This window comes from Clupea harengus, chromosome 2 (assembly GCF_900700415.2).
Source record: "Clupea harengus chromosome 2, Ch_v2.0.2, whole genome shotgun sequence".
Taxonomy (NCBI): Eukaryota; Metazoa; Chordata; class Actinopteri; order Clupeiformes; family Clupeidae; genus Clupea; species Clupea harengus.
In genome coordinates, this window is record NC_045153.1 from 32,758,490 (window position 1) to 32,779,674 (window position 21,185).

Here is a 21,185-nt window from a genome sequence, read left to right on the forward strand (position 1 = left end):
CAGAACCCCTGGTACCTACACTCAGTGACACTATGCAGAACCCCTGGTACCTCCACTCACTCAGTGACACTATGCAGAACCCCTGGTACCTCCTCCACTCAGTGACACTATGCAGAACCCCTGGTACCTACACTCAGTGACACTATGCAGAACCCCTGGTACCTCCACTCACTCAGTGACACTATGCAGAACCCCTGGTACCTCCACTCACTCAGTGACACTATGCAGAACCCCTGGTACCTACACTCAGTGACACTATGCAGAACCCCTGGTACCTCCACTCAGTGACACTATGCAGAACCCCTGGTACCTCCACTCACTCAGTGACACTATGCAGAACCCCTGGTACCTCCACTCACTCAGTGACACTATGCAGAACCCCTGGTACTACCTCCACTCAGTGACACTATGCAGAACCCCTGGTACCTCCACTCAGTGACACTATGCAGAACCCCTGGTACCTCCACTCACTCAGTGACACTATGCAGAACCCCTGGTACCTCCACTCACTCAGTGACACTATGCAGAACCCCTGGTACTACCTACACTCAGTGACACTATGCAGAACCCCTGGTACCTCCACTCACTCAGTGACACTATGCAGAACCCCTGGTACCTACACTCAGTGACACTATGCAGACCCCCTGGTACCTCCTCCACTCAGTGACACTATGCAGACCCCCTGGTACCTCCACTCACTCAGTGACACTATGCAGAACCCCTGGTACCTCCACTCACTCAGTGACACTATGCAGACCCCCTGGTACCTCCTCCACTCAGTGACACTATGCAGAGCCCCTGGTACTACCTACACTCAGTGACACTATGCAGAACCCCTGGTACCTCCTCCACTCAGTGACACTATGCAGAGCCCCTGGTACTACCTACACTCAGTGACACTATGCAGAACCCCTGGTACCTACACTGAACGCCTCTCAGTTTGGACTTTCTATTCACCTTGGTTATGAACTCTGATAAAAGTTCTAGTGGAAGATTAACATCCACATGGACAGTGAAAAAAATCACATTCCATTCCCTAATAGACTATCAGGTTTTCCCCAACATGTAAACATACCCACACATTACTGCAACCACACACCACCTAATTCATGTTGACATAAGGCCAGAACGTTTAGCTATGTTTTTTGAGATGGTAAAAAGCTGACTTAGTTATTGTCTTCACGTTTGTTAAACTGATTGCAATATCAGTTGAAGACACCAAGGTTTTCAACAGTGTCCTCAGCTTTAGGTCCTTTTGTGTCAAGATGAGTAGCAAGCTCATCTCTCATTTTTCCCAAATACAATCATTTCAGCTTGGTCAGCAGAAGGATATTGATACATCCATCAGGACCGGTAAAGCAAGTTAGAGATAAAGGATCCAAAAGCAGACTGTTGACAAAGGGGAACTGAGGATTTTAATGAAAAATAGGTCACTGCAGACAATGTCCCAAAACAAAAAGGCAAAATACAGTACAGTTGAATATTTCGCCCGCACGCACGCACACAGACACACAGGCCAGGCAGTAGTCAAAACTAGGCAGAGATTGAAGCACAGAGAGGAAGGGGAACAAAAAAAACAGGCAAAGGTAACCAGGGGCTTGACAGAACTCACATGGCAACAGATGGACCAGGAAGTGGAGGCACAAGCTTTTAATCTGGTCAATGCATTGGAGGACCAAAGTAGTTAAATGAGAGGGTTCATTATATTTCAGTGTCATCAGCATAGCTATAAGAAATGGCATTGTCTTTAGTGATTTGTCCAAGTGGTAGCATGTAAAAAGGTTAAATAAGCCAAGATCAACCCCTGAGGGAAACCACAAGTCAAGGGTTTTGGTATTGAGGTATAATTCCCAGTGCCAACAAAGACACTCCTGTCTTACAAGTATGACCAGAGCAGCCAGGAGACGAGGTTAAACTCAGTCTTGACATACGGGCTTGGCATGAGATCCAGGTGAGCTACCCCTGAGCAACTAGGATGGTGTTAGTGAACCCACTTGCAGAGAATTCCCCAGCAGCCAGAAATGTATCCTTGAGTTCACGTTTATTGTGAACTCTGACAAGACATTCAAGAAGGCAAACACAGCCAAATCCAATTAAAATCAAGAAGCTAGGCAGGCAAGTGCTATACCTTAAATAATCCAGAAACAGACAAAAAAAAAATCCAAAGGCACAGTAAAAGCATAAATCCTTAAAGCAGTAGTCAAGAAAGCAGTAGTCAAGAAAGCAGTCGTCCCAAACAGCACCGGCTTGGTCAATATGCAGATAAGAACTACAACTGAGCAAAGAACAGGGCAAAAAAGTTGCAACTTAAATACACATAACCAAACAAGACACAGGTGAAATAAATCAAACATCTACTGGACAACATGAAACCATCAGTGACTGAGGACATCTACAGGTTAAGAGGAGGAAAATCCTCAATTCATGACAGCCAGTTGACAACCGTACCTGAAAATCCAACCCAAAGTTCCAGCCTGGGTAGTAATATCTTATGAACAGTGTCAAAGGCTGCACTAAAGTCCAATACCACTAAGACTGATGTTTTGCTTGTGTTGGTATAAAGGTGCATGTCATTTAAAGCCTTGATGAGAGCTGTTTTAGTGCTGTGATTAGTGCTGTTAGTTGATTGAAAGACTACTTTTTCAATGATTTTGCTAACTAGTGCTAGATTGGATATGGGCCATTATGTTTAGATGTGAATGTGAATGAGTTGAGATTCTGTAGTATTTCTTCCAGAGTTTAATTGTCTATCTAACTAAATTCTGACAAGATGAACTCCTCTCTCTTTGTTGCTGGTGTCCACGAATTTGAGTTTTCTGGCACCAAATAATATAAAATAAAATAATATGCAAATTCATTTCTTAGAATGGTGGTTATTAAATTCTGGATTTTCAATCAGGTTTTTTTTAGAGGTGCACTTGGAATTCTCAGTTGACGAAGAAGTTCACAAGCCAACTGTTGTTGTATCCTGCCACCTGTATCCTGTATAACTAAAATTCCCATGCACCTGTCAGCCAACTTAGCTACACGTAACTCATCAAAACTAAATATATAGAGAATTCCCAATAGAAATCAAACTGGGCTACAGACAGAGCACGTTGTACGGTGTAGGAGGGCCTTTATGGATCCCGGGTACAGCATGCAGTGTGTGTGTGTGTGTGTGTGTGTGTGTGTGTGTGTGTGTGTGTGTGTGTGTGTGTGTGTGTGTGTGTGTGTGTGTGTGTGTGTGTGTGTAAGAGGGCCTTTACGGATCCCGGGTACAGCATGCAGTGCATGTTGCGGCTGTTGCCAGCCAGTTACCTAAATTGGTCTCTTTATCTGTTTGTAAAATTGATGTTTACTAACCAAATTTTTTCTCTCTTCTTACATGACATTTGTCCTCTACTGCAGATGTTTATGAAAACATGGGTTCTCATTCTCGAACGCAGTTAAGAAAAAGTTAAGACATTTCTTCTTAACTCCACTTATGAAGTTCCCGGCACAATCTGGCATTCATAAAAGTTTTCTTATCTGGGATTCGAACAGCATTTAAGAACGCGGAAAAGCAGTCATAGATAGGCCAGATTGGAGTGCGCCCATGTTCTTAAGGGCTGAATTTGTGAGAAATCGTTGGTGATTGCGTTCACATCAATTCTACTGACATCCTCCGATTTAAATAATTATAATAAAAAATAAATACGAGCATATTTGTTAACAATTACGTTTCACATTTATAGTCATGATTTTACGAGGCATCGTGATTTCCTAAAATAAATAAAAGCACTACACGAACACTGCAAATGGCAGTGAATAAATAAGCACTAAAGTCAAACGCGTGGATATAGCCATAGTGGAATAGAATGGACACATCTACATTCTGCAACAGTACCTCGACCTCTGCACCGGTGAAGATAGGTCTGCGTTTACTGGCCAGTGCACTACCTGTGTTTGCTTTCCGTTTTGACATGATTTTGATCAGTCTCAAGTTGCTTTCGCATTGCCTGTGTATTCTGTGTATTCTGCACACGTCTCAATAGTTGCATGCCCTTAAAAGGAGCTGGCGGGGCGTTTATGTATGCAAATTCAGGTGTACGAGAACGCACGTTCAATTTAAGAATCAGTGCAGAGCTAAGAACACTTTGGCGTTTTAAGAACACATTTCCACGCCTTCATGAATCCGGATCTTTCTTAGGTTTGGTCTTACGAATTTCGTAAGAAGATATTTAAGAAGACACTTAAGAAAATGTTCGAGAATGGGGTCCATTGTTTTTAAACATTTTTAATAATTTTCTCACGCATTTGTTGGCAAACTGGCAATCCTCTGCCCATCGGTGCGCCTAAAGGACTAGACCTGGATGCTGCTTTTGTACCAAATCATGATTACAATCACCTGTTGACATCACCTGTTTCAAATCACATTATTTCATTATTCTACCCCTAAATTGCCCCCAGTTTTTTGGAATGTGTTGCAGGCCTGAATGGCAGGAATGGATGTATATTTACAAATTAAAGTTGACCAGACAAAGCATGAAATATCTTGTGTTCTTACAATACAAGTCAAGGTAAATTTATAAATCACTGCTTTCTTTTTTTATTTGCAATTTCCATACCGTCCCAACTTTTTCCGAAATTGTGGGGTTACTGCAACGTCAGATTCAGGCTATGCTTTGAAGGCTGCAGCAGTGGCATCACTCCAGACAGATACTCCTCCTCTGACAGACAGACAGCAGAGGAGTACTTGTTCATTGGGAAGTGTCCTGTCCTCTTTCAATGATGCCACAGTTGAACTACCAGAGGGGAAGCAGGTGCCTGCTTTAAAGATAATTCCAGTTCTGAAAATACTGGACCATGCATTAGCTGAGGAAATTCCTACAGAAATCATCTATGATGGCCCAGCAGCTGGCAGACAATATGTTCAGACAATTAAGAGAGAAACTGCATCAATTACAATGAGCATTATGACACCGCCAACGCTTCTGGATCCACAGTTTAAGTCACTAGGCTTCCTCAGCCAGACCAAGGCCACCACCACAGCCAGCAAAAACTGTCAGTCAAGTCAAGCTGAGGGACCTTCAACCTCCTCACTCAGGTATGTTCTCCATGCTGTATTGATATTGAATTATTACATTTATAATTAATACAAATATTTACATTTAAACACATTTTTCTTCGGTAAACTGTGGCATAATTTGGACAGAGTTTTCAGCAGACCAAAACAACACAGAATTCCATTGCAGGTGCCTTGGTGGAGGTCCAGCAGTACTTGGCTGAGCTGAACATGAGCTGAACATTCCAAGATCTGAAAATCCACTCCAATACTGGGAACACATCAAAATCTGTACCTAAACCTGTATGTGCTTGCACCCTACCATCATCCGTTCTTTTGTGAGCGGGTGTTTTCTAAGGCAGGAGAGATTGTATAAAAGTAAAGGAAGCATTTAAGCACCAACATTGTGGAGCAGATATTATTTTTAAATAAAAACAAATAGGGTTTCCCCTTCATGTCCCAAAAGCACATCCACTACCCTCTGTCCAGTTCAACAAATCACTTTCACCCCCTTTTCTCCAGTCTGAAAAACCCCATCACTGCCCTGCCTTCTCACTGCCCTGCTGACCAGTTGTCCAAAAGCACTCACTGCCCTGTTTTACAAAAGCACAGACCAGATATCCAAAAGCACTTTAACTGCCCTCTATTCTACAGTGTCTGAATGGCACACAGGTGACTGTAAAGATAACTAGCAGATATTTTCATCTAAAGCACTGTATTAAAACTTGCAGCGTTCTGGAATCAAACCTGGATCATTCGCATGTAGAGCATGTAGAGAGTCACGTGCTTAACTGTGCAAACTGGAGGTGAAGCATTCTAATCACCTCCTAGGTGTTGGCATAATGCAGAAAACACACTAAAATCCACAGACAAAATGACTGCAACTCACAAAACTGATGAACTTGACATTTCAATCTGGATACAAATTAAATATGATTTGCTATAGAGTATGTAACTTTTCAAAATATAATAATACGACAGCTAAAAGTTTACAACGCTACAAAAGAACTTCACAAAAACCACCTCTTACACAAAATCACTCAACCTCTGGGCTGTGCAAAAATAGATGGAGAAAGAGAGAGAGAGAGAGAGAGAGAGAGAGAGAGAGCGAGAGAGAGAGAGAGAGAGAGAGAGAGAGAGAGAGAGAGCGAGAGAGAGATGTACAAGTCTGAGTGTATGTGTGATAAGATTTGGCCCAAAATAGCCTCTGGGCCCCTTTGTTCATGATGGTTCTCAATATCCTCCCTTTGTTCCTATCCTGCTCCCAAGTGACGGCTGTTGCCCATCAGCACACCTGACTGCTTCTGCCTGACCTCAGGTGTCATGGCAACGCCCCCGTGTGTCTTTTGTCATATCATTTGGCAAATTTATGGAGATCATGTTCCAATCATGTCTTACCAGACAGCAGTGTTCAGCAGAGTTGCTTTCAGCCTAACCAACCCTCCTTCGATGCCATCAGGCCGTAGACAGCACCACATGGCAGTGATGTCCTGCCTTAGATTGCCCCCTCTGCGGCCGCTAGAGAGTCTTACCCGCCGTTGGAATCTCAGTAGTCAGTAGGGTCTCTCTGTAATTTGTAACTACAAAAAAACAATTTCGGCTCTCAGGAAAACATTTGAGAACCATATCGGCCAAGGGGACTGTCTAAAATAACGGATCTTTAGCAGTCTCCCTGTGCGACGTGTAAGTGTTGGGGGGAGAGAGAGTGTGCGTACATGCTCTGTCATAGGCAGAGAGAGCATCAGCATTCTTTGAATGCTCTTAACCACACATTCTCTAGGTTGTAAAAAATAAATAACACCAACTTTCACATCAACAAGGAAAAACAAGGACTGGCATGGTTTGTTCTCTGTCCCTAAAACTAAACAACCAATTCGGCCTCTTGTCTTTCTTTCTTTTCTTTCCACACTAGTTCATTTTAAGTTTGTATGGGACTGAATCAATTAATGTTAAAAAAAAGAAAAATAAACTAAAAATGTCATGGTTCGGCTTGCAGAGACTAGATCAGATATCTCATTTCTCAACACAGACAACAACCCCAGGTCACTCCAAATTCCCTGTATTCAACATTTAAGACAACATGCAACTGGGGCAGGCTCAAATGCAGGCTATCATGATGTTATTGAGCGTGCCCCCAGGACTACATCATTCACAGTAGTACAGTAAGTACTTGTCATTAGGGAGATTGTGCCCCGGGCTCGAACTCGCAACCTCAGGCATGGGAAGTGGGTGTGCTAGCAAGGAGGCTAAAATCCATGGGTGCTAGTGTCTGCCGCTAGCATATCTCTAATGAATAATGATTGAAAAGTTTGCTGACATATCAGTCCCTGGATAGCTATGTAACAAACGGTGTTGTGACAGACAGCAGAACTCAATCGGTACATAGGTACACAGAGTTCGGTACACAGGTAGACATATTGTTAGACAGAATATATAATAAAATAAAGAAAACATAACTTAGGAGACAGGACAGGACTTAACAGGTTTGTAAAATAGTCTAAAAACACAATCTTCTCCATCCAACCATGGTCTGAAATGGCAAAACAGGTGTGTTTTGGACCACCTTGACACCAAGAACTTTACAGTTGTTGCCCTTTGTAGACAAATGTATGTTAACCTCATTTGTCATTCTATCATTAATTCAATCAAAGTCCTATAGAGGTGATTAGGCCCCATGCTTGAAAGCCTGCGTCCGCCATGCGGACAACAATTCCCCACTTTTTATCCAGAATCATGTTCTACACTCTTCAATAAAGAGATTTGACCCCTATATTGAGGGGGTAAACCTTGTAGTTTTCCCAGCCTAACAACTTTTGCAGTGTCAGTGTATGTCAATTCGGTAAATAGGCTACACGCTTGAAAGGCAGCATATGCCACATGGACATGGCCTATTATTATGGAAAAAATTCAGATTTGGAAATAGAATAATTTTTCTTGGCTATTTAAGTTTTTAACACTTTAGCAAAGCAGATGATAACCAAAATAACAGTAAAATATATAGGCCTATTTGACTGTCTAACATTAGAATCTACGTCACCATAAATACGACAGTCAGACATGCAAATTATAATTGGCTTTTTAATTACGTTTATTTTAAACACTCATCGCTCGTAACGAATGTCTTGTACAGTTTTTAGACCTGACTTTTATTTTGACATGTTGTTAACAGTTTTCGGCCGCCATTGACAGCCAGAAATCTTGACCGGAAGCGAACACGCTGCTAGACCCAAATGGATAAGATAAGTTCCGTTCTGCTAGCAACGATAACCCACAATAACCCCAGGAAGTAAAACGAAACGAGGAAGTAAAATGAGTTTGTTGTATCAAATGAAAGGTTTTTACAACAAACAACCCTGTTAATCGACTGGGTAATATAAAAACCTTTTATATGCAACGAGTTTTATTGTTCCATTTGTCCTAATGATCGGGAAAATAGTTAAAAGCGTGTTTGAAAGTTATAGTAGCCTATTTGTCATTATAAAGTCCTAATCTGTCTACTCGCTAGATCAGACTTTATAATGGTATTTTGTTAACTGTGCATTATATTAACTTGCTTTAAAACAAGGTAAGATATAGTGAGTTAATTTTAAGCGTACAGGATACTTTGATAATGACTAAGATGTAGCTGAAAATTGACAATTAATATTACTTTCATAGTAACATCAAAATGGGTTAAAAACGATTCACTGATGTTACAAAAGTATGATTTTCTTGTTTAAATATAGGGAACACTGACTAAACAGGCATCATTGTAAATATTGTAGTAAGAAACAGTAAAACACACAACAATCTGCTGATAAAAGGATTATGTCTTCAATAAAGTTGGTTGAACATGTTCAGAACACTGTAAAGAAAGGGTAAAATATGTTTAGCAGTCATTATTCTGGTCATTCACTGTGAAAAAACACTTGACACACAGATCACACAGGCGAAAATGCATTATCTTCAATGGCAGGGTATTGCCATGTGACATGTATCACTCTTTGCTGATGAAACTAAAGATTGTGTCTCAATGAAAGGGGGTGGAATATGTTTAGGACATTCCAAACATTAAATAAAATGTGTGAAGTAGTTGAGATTTACGTCCCTGAATGCTCCACAATACTTTAAACATAGGTGATCAGACAGGCGAAAATGCATTATCTTCAATGGTAGGGCCATGTGACATGTATCACTCTTTGCTGAAAAAACTAAAGATTGTGTCTCAATGAAAGGGGGGTGGAATATGTTCAGGACACTCCAAACATTAAATAAAATGTGTGAAGTAGTTCAGATTTGCGTCCCTGAAGGCTCCACAATACTTTAAACATAGGTGATCAGACAGGCGAAAATGCATTAACTTCAATGGCAGGGCCATGTGACATGTATCGCTCTTTGCTGAAAAAACTAAAGATTGTGTCTCAATGAAAGGGGGGTGGAATATGTTCAGGACACTCCAAACATTAAATAAAATCTGTAAAGTAGTTGAGATTTACGTCCCTGAAGGCTCCACAATACTTTAAACATAGGCCTACACACAGGCAAAAATGCATTAACTTCAATGGCAGGGCCATGTGACATGTATCATTCTTTGCTGAAAAAACTAAAGATTGTGTCTCAATGAAAGGGGGTGGAATATGTTCAGGACACTCCAAACATTAAATAAAATCTGTAAAGTAGTTGAGATTTACGTCCCTGAAGGCTCCACAATACTTTAAACATAGGCCTACACACAGGCAAAAATGCATTATCTTCAATGGCAGGGCCATGTGACATGTATCACTCTTTGCTGAAAAAACTAAAGATTGTGTCTCAATGAAAGGGGGTGGAATATGTTCAGGACACTTCAAACATTAAATAAAATGTGTGAAGTAGTTGAGATTTACGTCCCTGAAGGCTCCACAATACTTTAAACATAGGCCTACACACAGGCGAAAATGCATTAACTTCAATGGCAGGGCCATGTGACATGTATCACTCTTTGCTGAAAAAACTAAAGATTGTGTCTCAATGAAAGGGGGGTGGAATATGTTCAGGACACTCCAAACATTAAATAAAATGTGTGAAGTAGTTCAGATTTGCGTCCCTGAAGGCTCCACAATACTTTAAACATAGGTGATCAGACAGGCGAAAATGCATTATCGTCAATGGTAGGGGCATGTGACATGTATCGCTCTTTGCTGAAAAAACTAAAGATTGTGTCTCAATGAAAGGGGGGTGGAATATGTTCAGGACACTCCAAACATTAAATAAAATGTGTGAAGTAGTTGAGATTTACGTCCCTGAATGCTCCACAATACTTTAAACATAGGCGAAAATGCATTGTCTTCAATGGCAGGGCCATGTGACATGTATCACTCTTTGCTGAAAAAACTAAAGATTGTGTCTCAATGAAAGGGGGGTGGAATATGTTCAGGACACTCCAAACATTAAATAAAATGTGTGAAGTAGTTGAGATTTACGTCCCTGAATGCTCCACAATACTTTAAACATAGGCCTACACACAGGCGAAAATGCATTATCTTCAATGGCAGGGCCATGTGACATGTATCACTCTTTGCTGAAAAAACTAAAGATTGTGTCTCAATGAAAGGGGGGTGGAATATGTTCAGGACACTCCAAACATTAAATAAAATGTGTGAAGTAGTTGAGATTTACGTCCCTGAATGCTCCACAATACTTTAAACATAGGCGAAAATGCATTGTCTTCAATGGCAGGGCCATGTGACATGTATCACTCTTTGCTGAAAAAACTAAAGATTGTGTCTCAATGAAAGGGGGGTGGAATATGTTCAGGACACTCCAAACATTAAATAAAATGTGTGAAGTAGTTGAGATTTACGTCCCTGAAGGCTCCACAATACTTTAAACATAGGCCTACACACAGGCGAAAATGCATTGTCTTCAATGGCAGGGCCATGTGACATGTATCACTCTTTGCTGAAAAAACTAAAGATTGTGTCTCAATGAAAGGGGGGTGGAATATGTTCAGGACACTCCAAACATTAAATAAAATGTGTGAAGTAGTTGAGATTTACGTCCCTGAATGCTCCACAATACTTTAAACATAGGCCTACACACAGGCGAAAATGCATTATCTTCAATGGCAGGGCCATGTGACATGTATCACTCTTTGCTGAAAAAACTAAAGATTGTGTCTCAATGAAAGGGGGGTGGAATATGTTCAGGACACTCCAAACATTAAATAAAATGTGTGAAGTAGTTGAGATTTACGTCCCTGAAGGCTCCACAATACTTTAAACATAGGCCTACACACAGGCAAAAATGCATTATCTTCAATGGCAGGGCCATGTGACATGTATCACTCTTTGCTGAAAAAACTAAAGATTGTGTCTCAATGAAAGGGGGGTGGAATATGTTCAGGACACTTCAAACATTAAATAAAATGTGTGAAGTAGTTGAGATTTACGTCCCTGAAGGCTCCACAATACTTTAAACATAGGCCTACACACAGGCGAAAATGCATTATCTTCAATGGCAGGGCCATGTGACATGTATCACTCTTTGCTGAAAAAACTAAAGATTGTGTCTCAATGAAAGGGGGTGGAATATGTTCAGGACACTTCACACATTAAATAAAATGTGTGAAGTAGTTGAGATTTACGTCCCTGAAGGCTCCACAATACTTTAAACATAGGCCTACACACAGGCGAAAATGCATTAACTTCAATGGCAGGGCCATGTGACATGTATCACTCTTTGCTGAAAAAACTAAAGATTGTGTCTCAATGAAAGGGGGTGGAATATGTTCAGGACACTTCACACATTAAATAAAATGTGTGAAGTAGTTGAGATTTACGTCCCTGAAGGCTCCACAATACTTTAAACATAGGCCTACACACAGGCGAAAATGCATTAACTTCAATGGCAGGGCCATGTGACATGTATCACTCTTTGCTGAAAAAACTAAAGATTGTGTCTCAATGAAAGGGGGTGGAATATGTTCAGGACACTCCAAACATTAAATAAAATGTGTGAAGTAGTTGAGATTTACGTCCCTGAATGCTCCACAATACTTTAAACATAGGTGATCAGACAGGCGAAAATGCATTATGTTCAATGGCAGGGCCATGTGACACGTACGTTTAAAGTATTGTGGAGCATTCAGGGACGTAAATCTCAACTACTTCACACATTTTATTTAATGTTTGGAGTGTCCTGAACATATTCCACCCCCCTTTCATTGAGACACAATCTTTAGTTTTTCAGCAAAGAGCGATACATGTCACATGGCCCTGCCATTGAAGATAATGCATTTTCGCCTGTCTGATCACCTATGTTTAAAGTATTGTGGAGCCTTCAGGGACGCAAATCTGAACTACTTCACACATTTTATTTAATGTTTGGAGTGTCCTGAACATATTCCACCCCCCTTTCATTGAGACACAATCTTTAGTTTTTTCAGCAAAGAGCGATACATGTCACATGCCCCTACCATTGACGATAATGCATTTTCGCCTGTCTGATCACCTATGTTTAAAGTATTGTGGAGCCTTCAGGGACGCAAATCTGAACTACTTCACACATTTTATTTAATGTTTGGAGTGTCCTGAACATATTCCACCCCCCTTTCATTGAGACACAATCTTTAGTTTTTTCAGCAAAGAGTGATACATGTCACATGGCCCTGCCATTGAAGATAATGCATTTTCGCCTGTCTGATCACCTATGTTTAAAGTATTGTGGAGCCTTCAGGGACGCAAATCTGAACTACTTCACACATTTTATTTAATGTTTGGAGTGTCCTGAACATATTCCACCCCCCTTTCATTGAGACACAATCTTTAGTTTTTTCAGCAAAGAGCGATACATGTCACATGCCCCTACCATTGACGATAATGCATTTTCGCCTGTCTGATCACCTATGTTTAAAGTATTGTGGAGCCTTCAGGGACGCAAATCTGAACTACTTCACACATTTTATTTAATGTTTGGAGTGTCCTGAACATATTCCACCCCCCTTTCATTGAGACACAATCTTTAGTTTTTTCAGCAAAGAGCGATACATGTCACATGGCCCTGCCATTGAAGATAATGCATTTTCGCCTGTCTGATCACCTATGTTTAAAGTATTGTGGAGCCTTCAGGGACGCAAATCTGAACTACTTCACACATTTTATTTAATGTTTGGAGTGTCCTGAACATATTCCACCCCCCTTTCATTGAGACACAATCTTTAGTTTTTTCAGCAAAGAGCGATACATGTCACATGCCCCTACCATTGACGATAATGCATTTTCGCCTGTCTGATCACCTATGTTTAAAGTATTGTGGAGCCTTCAGGGACGCAAATCTGAACTACTTCACACATTTTATTTAATGTTTGGAGTGTCCTGAACATATTCCACCCCCCTTTCATTGAGACACAATCTTTAGTTTTTTCAGCAAAGAGTGATACATGTCACATGGCCCTGCCATTGAAGATAATGCATTTTCGCCTGTCTGAACACCTATGTTTAAAGTATTGTGGAGCCTTCAGGGACGCAAATCTGAACTACTTCACACATTTTATTTAATGTTTGGAGTGTCCTGAACATATTCCACCCCCCTTTCATTGAGACACAATCTTTAGTTTTTTCAGCAAAGAGCGATACATGTCACATGGCCCTGCCATTGAAGATAATGCATTTTCGCCTGTCTGATCACCTATGTTTAAAGTATTGTGGAGCCTTCAGGGACGCAAATCTGAACTACTTCACACATTTTATTTAATGTTTGGAGTGTCCTGAACATATTCCACCCCCCTTTCATTGAGACACAATCTTTAGTTTTTTCAGCAAAGAGCGATACATGTCACATGGCCCTACCATTGACGATAATGCATTTTCGCCTGTCTGATCACCTATGTTTAAAGTATTGTGGAGCCTTCAGGGACGCAAATCTGAACTACTTCACACATTTTATTTAATGTTTGGAGTGTCCTGAACATATTCCACCCCCCTTTCATTGAGACACAATCTTTAGTTTTTTCAGCAAAGAGTGATACATGTCACATGGCCCTGCCATTGAAGATAATGCATTTTCGCCTGTCTGAACACCTATGTTTAAAGTATTGTGGAGCCTTCAGGGACGCAAATCTGAACTACTTCACACATTTTATTTAATGTTTGGAGTGTCCTGAACATATTCCACCCCCCTTTCATTGAGACACAATCTTTAGTTTTTTCAGCAAAGAGCGATACATGTCACATGGCCCTGCCATTGAAGATAATGCATTTTCGCCTGTCTGATCACCTATGTTTAAAGTATTGTGGAGCCTTCAGGGACGCAAATCTGAACTACTTCACACATTTTATTTAATGTTTGGAGTGTCCTGAACATATTCCACCCCCCTTTCATTGAGACACAATCTTTAGTTTTTTCAGCAAAGAGTGATACGTGTCACATGGCAATACCCTGGCATTGGAGATAATCCCTTTTCACCTGTGTGATCTGTGTGTCAAGTGTTTTTTTCACAGTGAATGGCCAGAATAATGACTGCTAAACATATTTTACCCTTTCTTTACAGTTCTGAACAAGTTCAACCAACTTTAATGAAGGCATAATCCTTTTATCAGCATAATGGGGTGTGTTTTACTTTTTCTTAATACAATATTGTCTGTTTAGTCATTGTTCATTATATTAAAACAAGAAAACCATACTTTTGTAACATCAGTGAATCGTTTTTAACCCATTTTGATGTTACTATGAAATTAATATCTCTGATAGTTTAAGAAAACACGGGGCTAATAAGGGACTTTTATTTTGAAAAATCGTAACCGGAAGTCGCTCGAGCTCATTTGCCTATAGTTGCTCACTGAACGCTGCTGATAAGATACTGTAAACATCCTGCTGCCTCGAAGCTGATTTAGCCCCGAATAAAAGCTACGTCAGGTATGTTAACGTAAAGAGCTACGTTACCACATCTCGTCATTGTTTTGGTAGCGATAACTAACAGTTTACAATGATATCGTATGATGTTTGTCACGTTTTAATTGTCAGTACCGCTACAGTTATCCTCAGTATAACTAAGAAACATTAGCAACACATTTTTAATTGTGGTTTTGTTTATTCTGATGTGCTTTTTCAATGACAATATTTGAGATATATTGATATATATAAGATATAAGATACGTTGCGCCTTTCTGAGCCAGCTGCTTGTCAATTAAGACAGCTATTGTATCCATGTAACCATTGTTTTTTGGTTTTGCTACAAACTTGGGGAGGTGGCACCCTTCACTTGCTTTTACACACATGGCTCCAGTGTCCACCATCATGCTCATGGTTTTACCCTGTAACTGGACCTGTAACATTGGCTCCTCATCAGCTTGGTGAGATATTGAAAACCATCTGATCCTCCTCTTTAGGATTCTCTAGGCACCCCTAGTAGTGTGGCCCTCTCTTCTACGTTGCAAGCCTAGCATACCAGTAACCTTGTATTTGTCCTGGCCCCTGTCTTTTTGCACTGGGGCCTCTAGCATTGCCTCTACCCTTCCCCTGTGTTAAGGGGGCATGGGGGCCTTGTACATACACATTCACGGGTTGGTCCTGTGACCATGGGCTGGCCTGCCACTGGGTATTTGGGGTTGGTTGTTGAGGGGTTGTGGAGCCATTACCTGAGGGGCTTGTATCACTGGTTCCTCAAGCACTGGAGCCTGGGTTTTCTTTTCCCCCTCTCTATTCAGTTTCTCCAGGTGTTTTTGCTTTGATTTTAGTCCCAACTAGTCATCAATTTTGTCGAAATGACGACGAGCCCACGGAGACCCCAAGGCTGTGATTGGTCCAACCCTTGTGGGTAGTAGCATGCTAACATTAGATAGCTGGCTCAGACACCTCGCAAATCCCCTCAGACGTATTTTTCAGTTACAATAACGGGGTTTTTACATTGCAGTGTCTATTTCTCGGTAACAAATCGAAGCAAAAAACAAACAACTTTTATGTACAAATACGACCATCTACGGAGTTTGGTCCGCCAGCTCTTTTTTTGAATTGCTTTGCGACACCCACCAACTGACGGAGAACTATAAAGGTTCACGAGTCCGTCGGAGCAACTGCGTGGCCAGTCGTAGAAGCATATTTCGGCCTTTACACCCACACAGACCCGCCTTGAACCTTGATTGACAGCTATAGGTCCTGGAAGCCCAGAGCTCATGCAGATTAGATAGTTAGCTAACTACATCTCCGATAAGCAACCATGTTACTTACTCTGGGTGATGCTAGCCAACTTGGTTGCATGTTCTTGTGTTAATGTAATTTTGTATAGGCACAATATGGAGATGCAAACTGTGAAATGTCTCCATTACAGCATATTTCAGAGTTATAGTTACGGTATTTAGCAGACGCTTTGTCCAAAGCAATTTACAAAACCTTAGAAAAATATTAGATAAAAAGCAGTCAAATGTGCAGCATCATGATCATGGATAAAAAAAGAAAACACCTGTTATTATGCTAGCCTTGAAGGTTATGTTTTCTTAACCTTTTTCCTCTCTTCTCAGATTGTGGCATGTCATTCGCAATGCAGCCTACCACAGGGCTCACGGCCCCAGACTCTTCTGTCTTGGGTGTCACCGTCAGTGGGAATGTGCAGAAATATAGCAACAAAAAGAAGAAGATTTTCAGTGCAGAAGAGTGTGAACTATTTGAGCTTACTCAGGCTTCTGGGATTATTTTAGACCAGGAGGTCTTTAAGTAAGTACATTTTCAGTCTGTGGTAAAAGTTGCTACATTACATATACAGTCCCAGTGACATAACATTGTACCCCTCTCCTATCCCCACCCTAGGAGGAAAAGTATATACATGAACCATCTCAGTTAATTATGAGAAAAGGGTGGATGTTGTGTGTAACATGTCATAACATGACATGACAATTATGACAATTATTTACATCACGGGTAAATAGGCTAGTTCAGAGTATGTAGATGTATCATGAATGGGAGTGTGGTGAGGATGGGTAGGTGTAGACAGAGGGTTCGTGTAAGTAGATCAGGTGGATAGACTACAGCAGCATCCCACAGCGGAGACAGTCTAGAGTAGGAGGGGAAGAAAAGAGACAAAGTGAGTGGGTAGAGGTTGGTTGCCTAATATGTGTATATGCACTAAATGGTTATGGTGATGAGGAACAATGATTTCACAACCATTAGCACTTGCGGGCAAAGGCCACACTACAACAAAGAGAAATTTGGTTCGTAAATATTCATTTAATAAACCGATAAAGAGATACATTTAGATAAACAATTAACAGCGGGTAATATGACCGCTTTTATTATATTAACTTTTGGCAGAACGAGTTTTCGAGGTATTGCCCAAAAAAAACTTTTACCCGCGCCCACTTCAGGGGGCACTAGCACCAAGGGAAACACACACCCAGGGACACGTGTGCTTAGACTTCATAGCAACATGAACTACACTACACACACCCAGGGACACGTGTGCTTAGACTTCATAGCAACATGAACTACACTACACACACCCAGGGACACGTGTGCTTAGACTTCATAGCAACATGAACTACACTACACACACCCAGGGACACGTGTGCTTAGACTTCATAGCAACATGAACTACACTACACACACCCAGGGACACGTGTGCTTAGACTTCATAGCAACATAAACTACACTACATACTCCCAGGGACACCTGTGCTTAGACCTCATAGCAACATGAACTACACTACGTACAGTTCTGCCTATGTGGGAATGGGTTTCACTTTTCATGCCACTAAATCCGCTGGTTTCTGTTTTAAGAATTTTTAAAAACAACCATCAGTAGAAACATTAAACAACTTAGTGACAAACTGAACATATTTTGTTTGGGGTTATGTGAGGTCAAATTGGCACAAATTGAGACATTAGCACATTATGATTTCTGTGGCTGCTTCATTATTCGTTATGGAGAAGAGAGATGAAAAGGCCTAATGTGAATAGGTTCTAGAACACAGGTCCGATAAATGGGATGGGTTCTGTTTTGTTCTGGCACTGATTTGGTGAATAACACACCTGAAAGACAACTCCAAGAGCCTCCTGATGTAGTTCTGCTTTCTTGCTCCTCAGGATCATTTTGGATCTGCTAAAGATGAACGTGGCTCCTCTGGCTGTCTTCCAGACTTTAAAAGCCATGTGTGTAGGCCAACGGATCACTGACACATCCACTGGAGACAGCTCTTCAGCCTCCCTCTCCACCAGCCACCCTGAGCCCAGAGGTCAGCTCCTAAACAGGGTTTCTGGAGCACCAGCACTTGTGGATTTAATCGTGCTCTAAAATGGTCAGAAAGAAAGGGCTTTCTTCAGAGACTTGTCAGTCTATTATATGAATTATTATTATTATTATTATTATTATGATTATTATCTAGATAGACAGACAGGTGAAGGTAGGTTCCCAACCAACTTGGTTACCCTCGAAACATCCTAGTAACCACGACAATAATGACAACCCTAACAACCACTATAGCAACCACCATGACTACCCTAGTAACATCCTAGCAATGAAAACGTTACATTTTTATACCACTATTCAGCAACTGATCTGTGCATGTCTCCTCACTCGTGTGGTACTCTGTTGTAATGCTGACATGTTTCATGACACGAGAGTTATAGGTAAAGAATCACTTCATTTGACTCCATCCAGTCAGCATATACTGTATGTCTTATCATGTGTGGCAGTAATGTACAATGAATGATTTTCAGTGTTAATAACTTTCTCCTGAAACTACGGAGCCTACATGCATTCAGATTGTTCGCATGGAGTAACAGGAAATATGTCACATTGACAGTGTTGTCTTGCTGCTCCATTCAAATAACCAGTTGTCTTTGTTGCTCCTCATGTACTGTGTCATTTGCATATTCATATGAATGTTCTCATTTTCACGTCTGACTAATAGTCTAACCTATCATTAGTCTATCTCAGGAAAACTGTGCCTGGAAGGGAAATGGGTGCAGAAGTTACCCCTTCAAAATTAAACTGATACAACTGATATGCTTCATACATTTCATGATACCATGCTACACATTTGACTTGGTTTATGCTACAGTTTTCCCTATGTGGTTATTCATGTGCTGATATAATTGTGTTTCTTTGTTGCAGTGCGCACCAAAATGGCCCCGACTCACACGGAGAAGGCAGGGAGAGACGGCTCCAGTCAGCGGGTGCCTCGGCAGGCCAGCACTAGTAGAGGGCTGAAGAATACCAAGAGCCCTGGAAGCACTTCCTCTTAATACACTCCAAATATGAGCCTGCTTTCTGCACAGTCAGTCTAAGATTGGCACTTCACACAGAAGTCCAGAGCAGCAGAAGAGTGCAGACTGACTTTGGTCTGAATTGTGCTTTATTGCATTTGTCTACTTATGTTAAGATTTTTTATAATGTGAGAGCTTTTTGGTTTTCTGTATTCGTTAATATTGATGATAATAAAGTTGCATTTTGATTGCATTCATGATGATCAGATATGTTTCATTCAGGTTCCCACCAGACATTTCATTCACATTCTATTTACACTAATACCCTAATGTCATGTTGCCTAGACTAGACTAGACTAGAAGGATATAGAATGGAAATGAGCTGCCAACCTGTTGGACCTGTGGCACAGTTTTGGATGAGGGATTCTGGTTACCTTATTTATAAGAAATCAGACTTGTAGTGTCTAGAAGTGAGGCAGGGAATAACAGCAAAGCCTCCGGGGGCACATTCCAATGGCTGAGGGCCCATTGAAGCATGTGGTGATAAACTACACAGATATAGGATGAACAATCACTAAACACAGGTATGTGCTGGACAATCACTAAACACAGGTATGTGTTGGACAATCACTAAACACAGGTATGTGTTGGACAATCACTAAACACAGGTATGTGCTGGACAATCACTAAACACAGGTATGTGATGAACAATCACTAAACACAGGTATGTGCTGGTAGTAGTGGACATGTTTTTATGATGGGCTATCAAATGGCACGCCCGAGTTCGGGACCAAACTCAGAAATTATGATGACATTTTTACACGGGAAATTCTGTCTTGATTCAGCATTCCGGAAATGGTTTTCAGTGACCATGGTAAGACATTTGTGGAAAACATGGGGTAAAATAATGCAAGCTCTGGGGATAGAGAGAAGGTTAGGGTGTGTCTATCAGAGCCAGGGACTGGTTAAATGTGCAAAAGAGATTTCAAAGCCAAACTACTGAAAATATGTGTATCATTAAACCTTAACTGGTTGAATGCTGTATTCATTGTATTGATACACGTGGTCACAAAGAAACTGCACTACATATCTGCCCTACATATGCCCACACCCCGCATTCCAAGGGATGACAAGGGTCCAAATAAGAAGCTATGTGCAGCAGTTGTGTTTAATCCATAAGATTAATCATACACAGGTGAGGAGATGAGAATCATGAAGCGACCCACAGGTGGACGCATACGGGCTGGTGCAGTGGGGACTGAGTGTAGCTGAAGGTGTTCAAACGGAAGAGCCTCCAGCCAAAAGGAGTGAGAGGTCAAGGTTCAAGTGTGTGGTATTATTTGAACTTGGAGCATCAGTGCCACAAGGTGGAGGGACAGCTGCAGCTCAATGAGCCGACTTAGGGTAGAATGGAGAGTATTCTGATGCAGCAGCTCAACCTGGACGAGAGGCTGGGTGAGGTCTTGGAAATGCTGCAGTTGATGGATGTTTCCTACCCTTGGGGGAAGAGAAGGAAGAAACAGATAGACACACAGCAATCGCAGTGTAGTGAAGACAGGTTAGGAGGCGAACCGGACTCCATCAGGGACATGTGGTTATCTGGATGACCAGGTCACGGGTGTCTAGGATTGAAGAAAACATGCGAGGGTCAGGTACTAGCCCACTCTGCCAGCAGGGCGGCGGTGCAGGAAACCGCAGATGCAATCTCTGCCCCTCCGTCAGGCTCATGGAGAGTTGAAGACATCGGCAATGTTGATGCGTCACCTACTTTTTGCTACATACTTGCACTCACACATGAAGATAACCCACATATGCATGCCTTACAACTGCCGTACAAGAGGGCGTATCCAACTGAATTACTTAAGCACTGCCTTTGAACACTGTGTGGTTTGCACTGTTTTACTTTGAACTACACTGACTGTGACTGTTTGCACTGTTTGATTCTGAACTACACTGACTAAACCTGTTTGATTCTGAACTACACTGACTAAACCTGTTTGCACTGT

At 41.3% G+C, this 21,185-nt stretch overlaps 1 protein-coding gene across 2 annotated transcripts; it reads left to right on the top strand.

Moving 5' to 3' along the window:
- The first annotated feature begins 8,215 nt into the window (after positions 1-8,215).
- mzt2b (mitotic spindle organizing protein 2B) lies at positions 8,216-19,432 on the top strand. 2 transcript variants are annotated; one of them, XM_031561416.2, is made up of 5 exons: positions 8,216-8,265; positions 14,841-14,899; positions 16,501-16,693; positions 18,058-18,206; positions 19,088-19,432. In XM_031561416.2, exons 3-5 carry the CDS (start codon positions 16,509-16,511, stop codon positions 19,216-19,218), a joined length of 465 nt encoding a protein of 154 aa, XP_031417276.1. In that variant the 5' UTR covers positions 8,216-8,265; positions 14,841-14,899; positions 16,501-16,508; the 3' UTR covers positions 19,219-19,432. The 2 variants fall into 2 exon arrangements, with proteins under 2 accessions (XP_031417276.1, XP_031417282.1); XM_031561422.2 differs by lacking the exons at positions 8,216-8,265; positions 14,841-14,899 and adding an exon at positions 15,270-15,336.
- Positions 19,433-21,185: the final 1,753 nt, after the last annotated feature.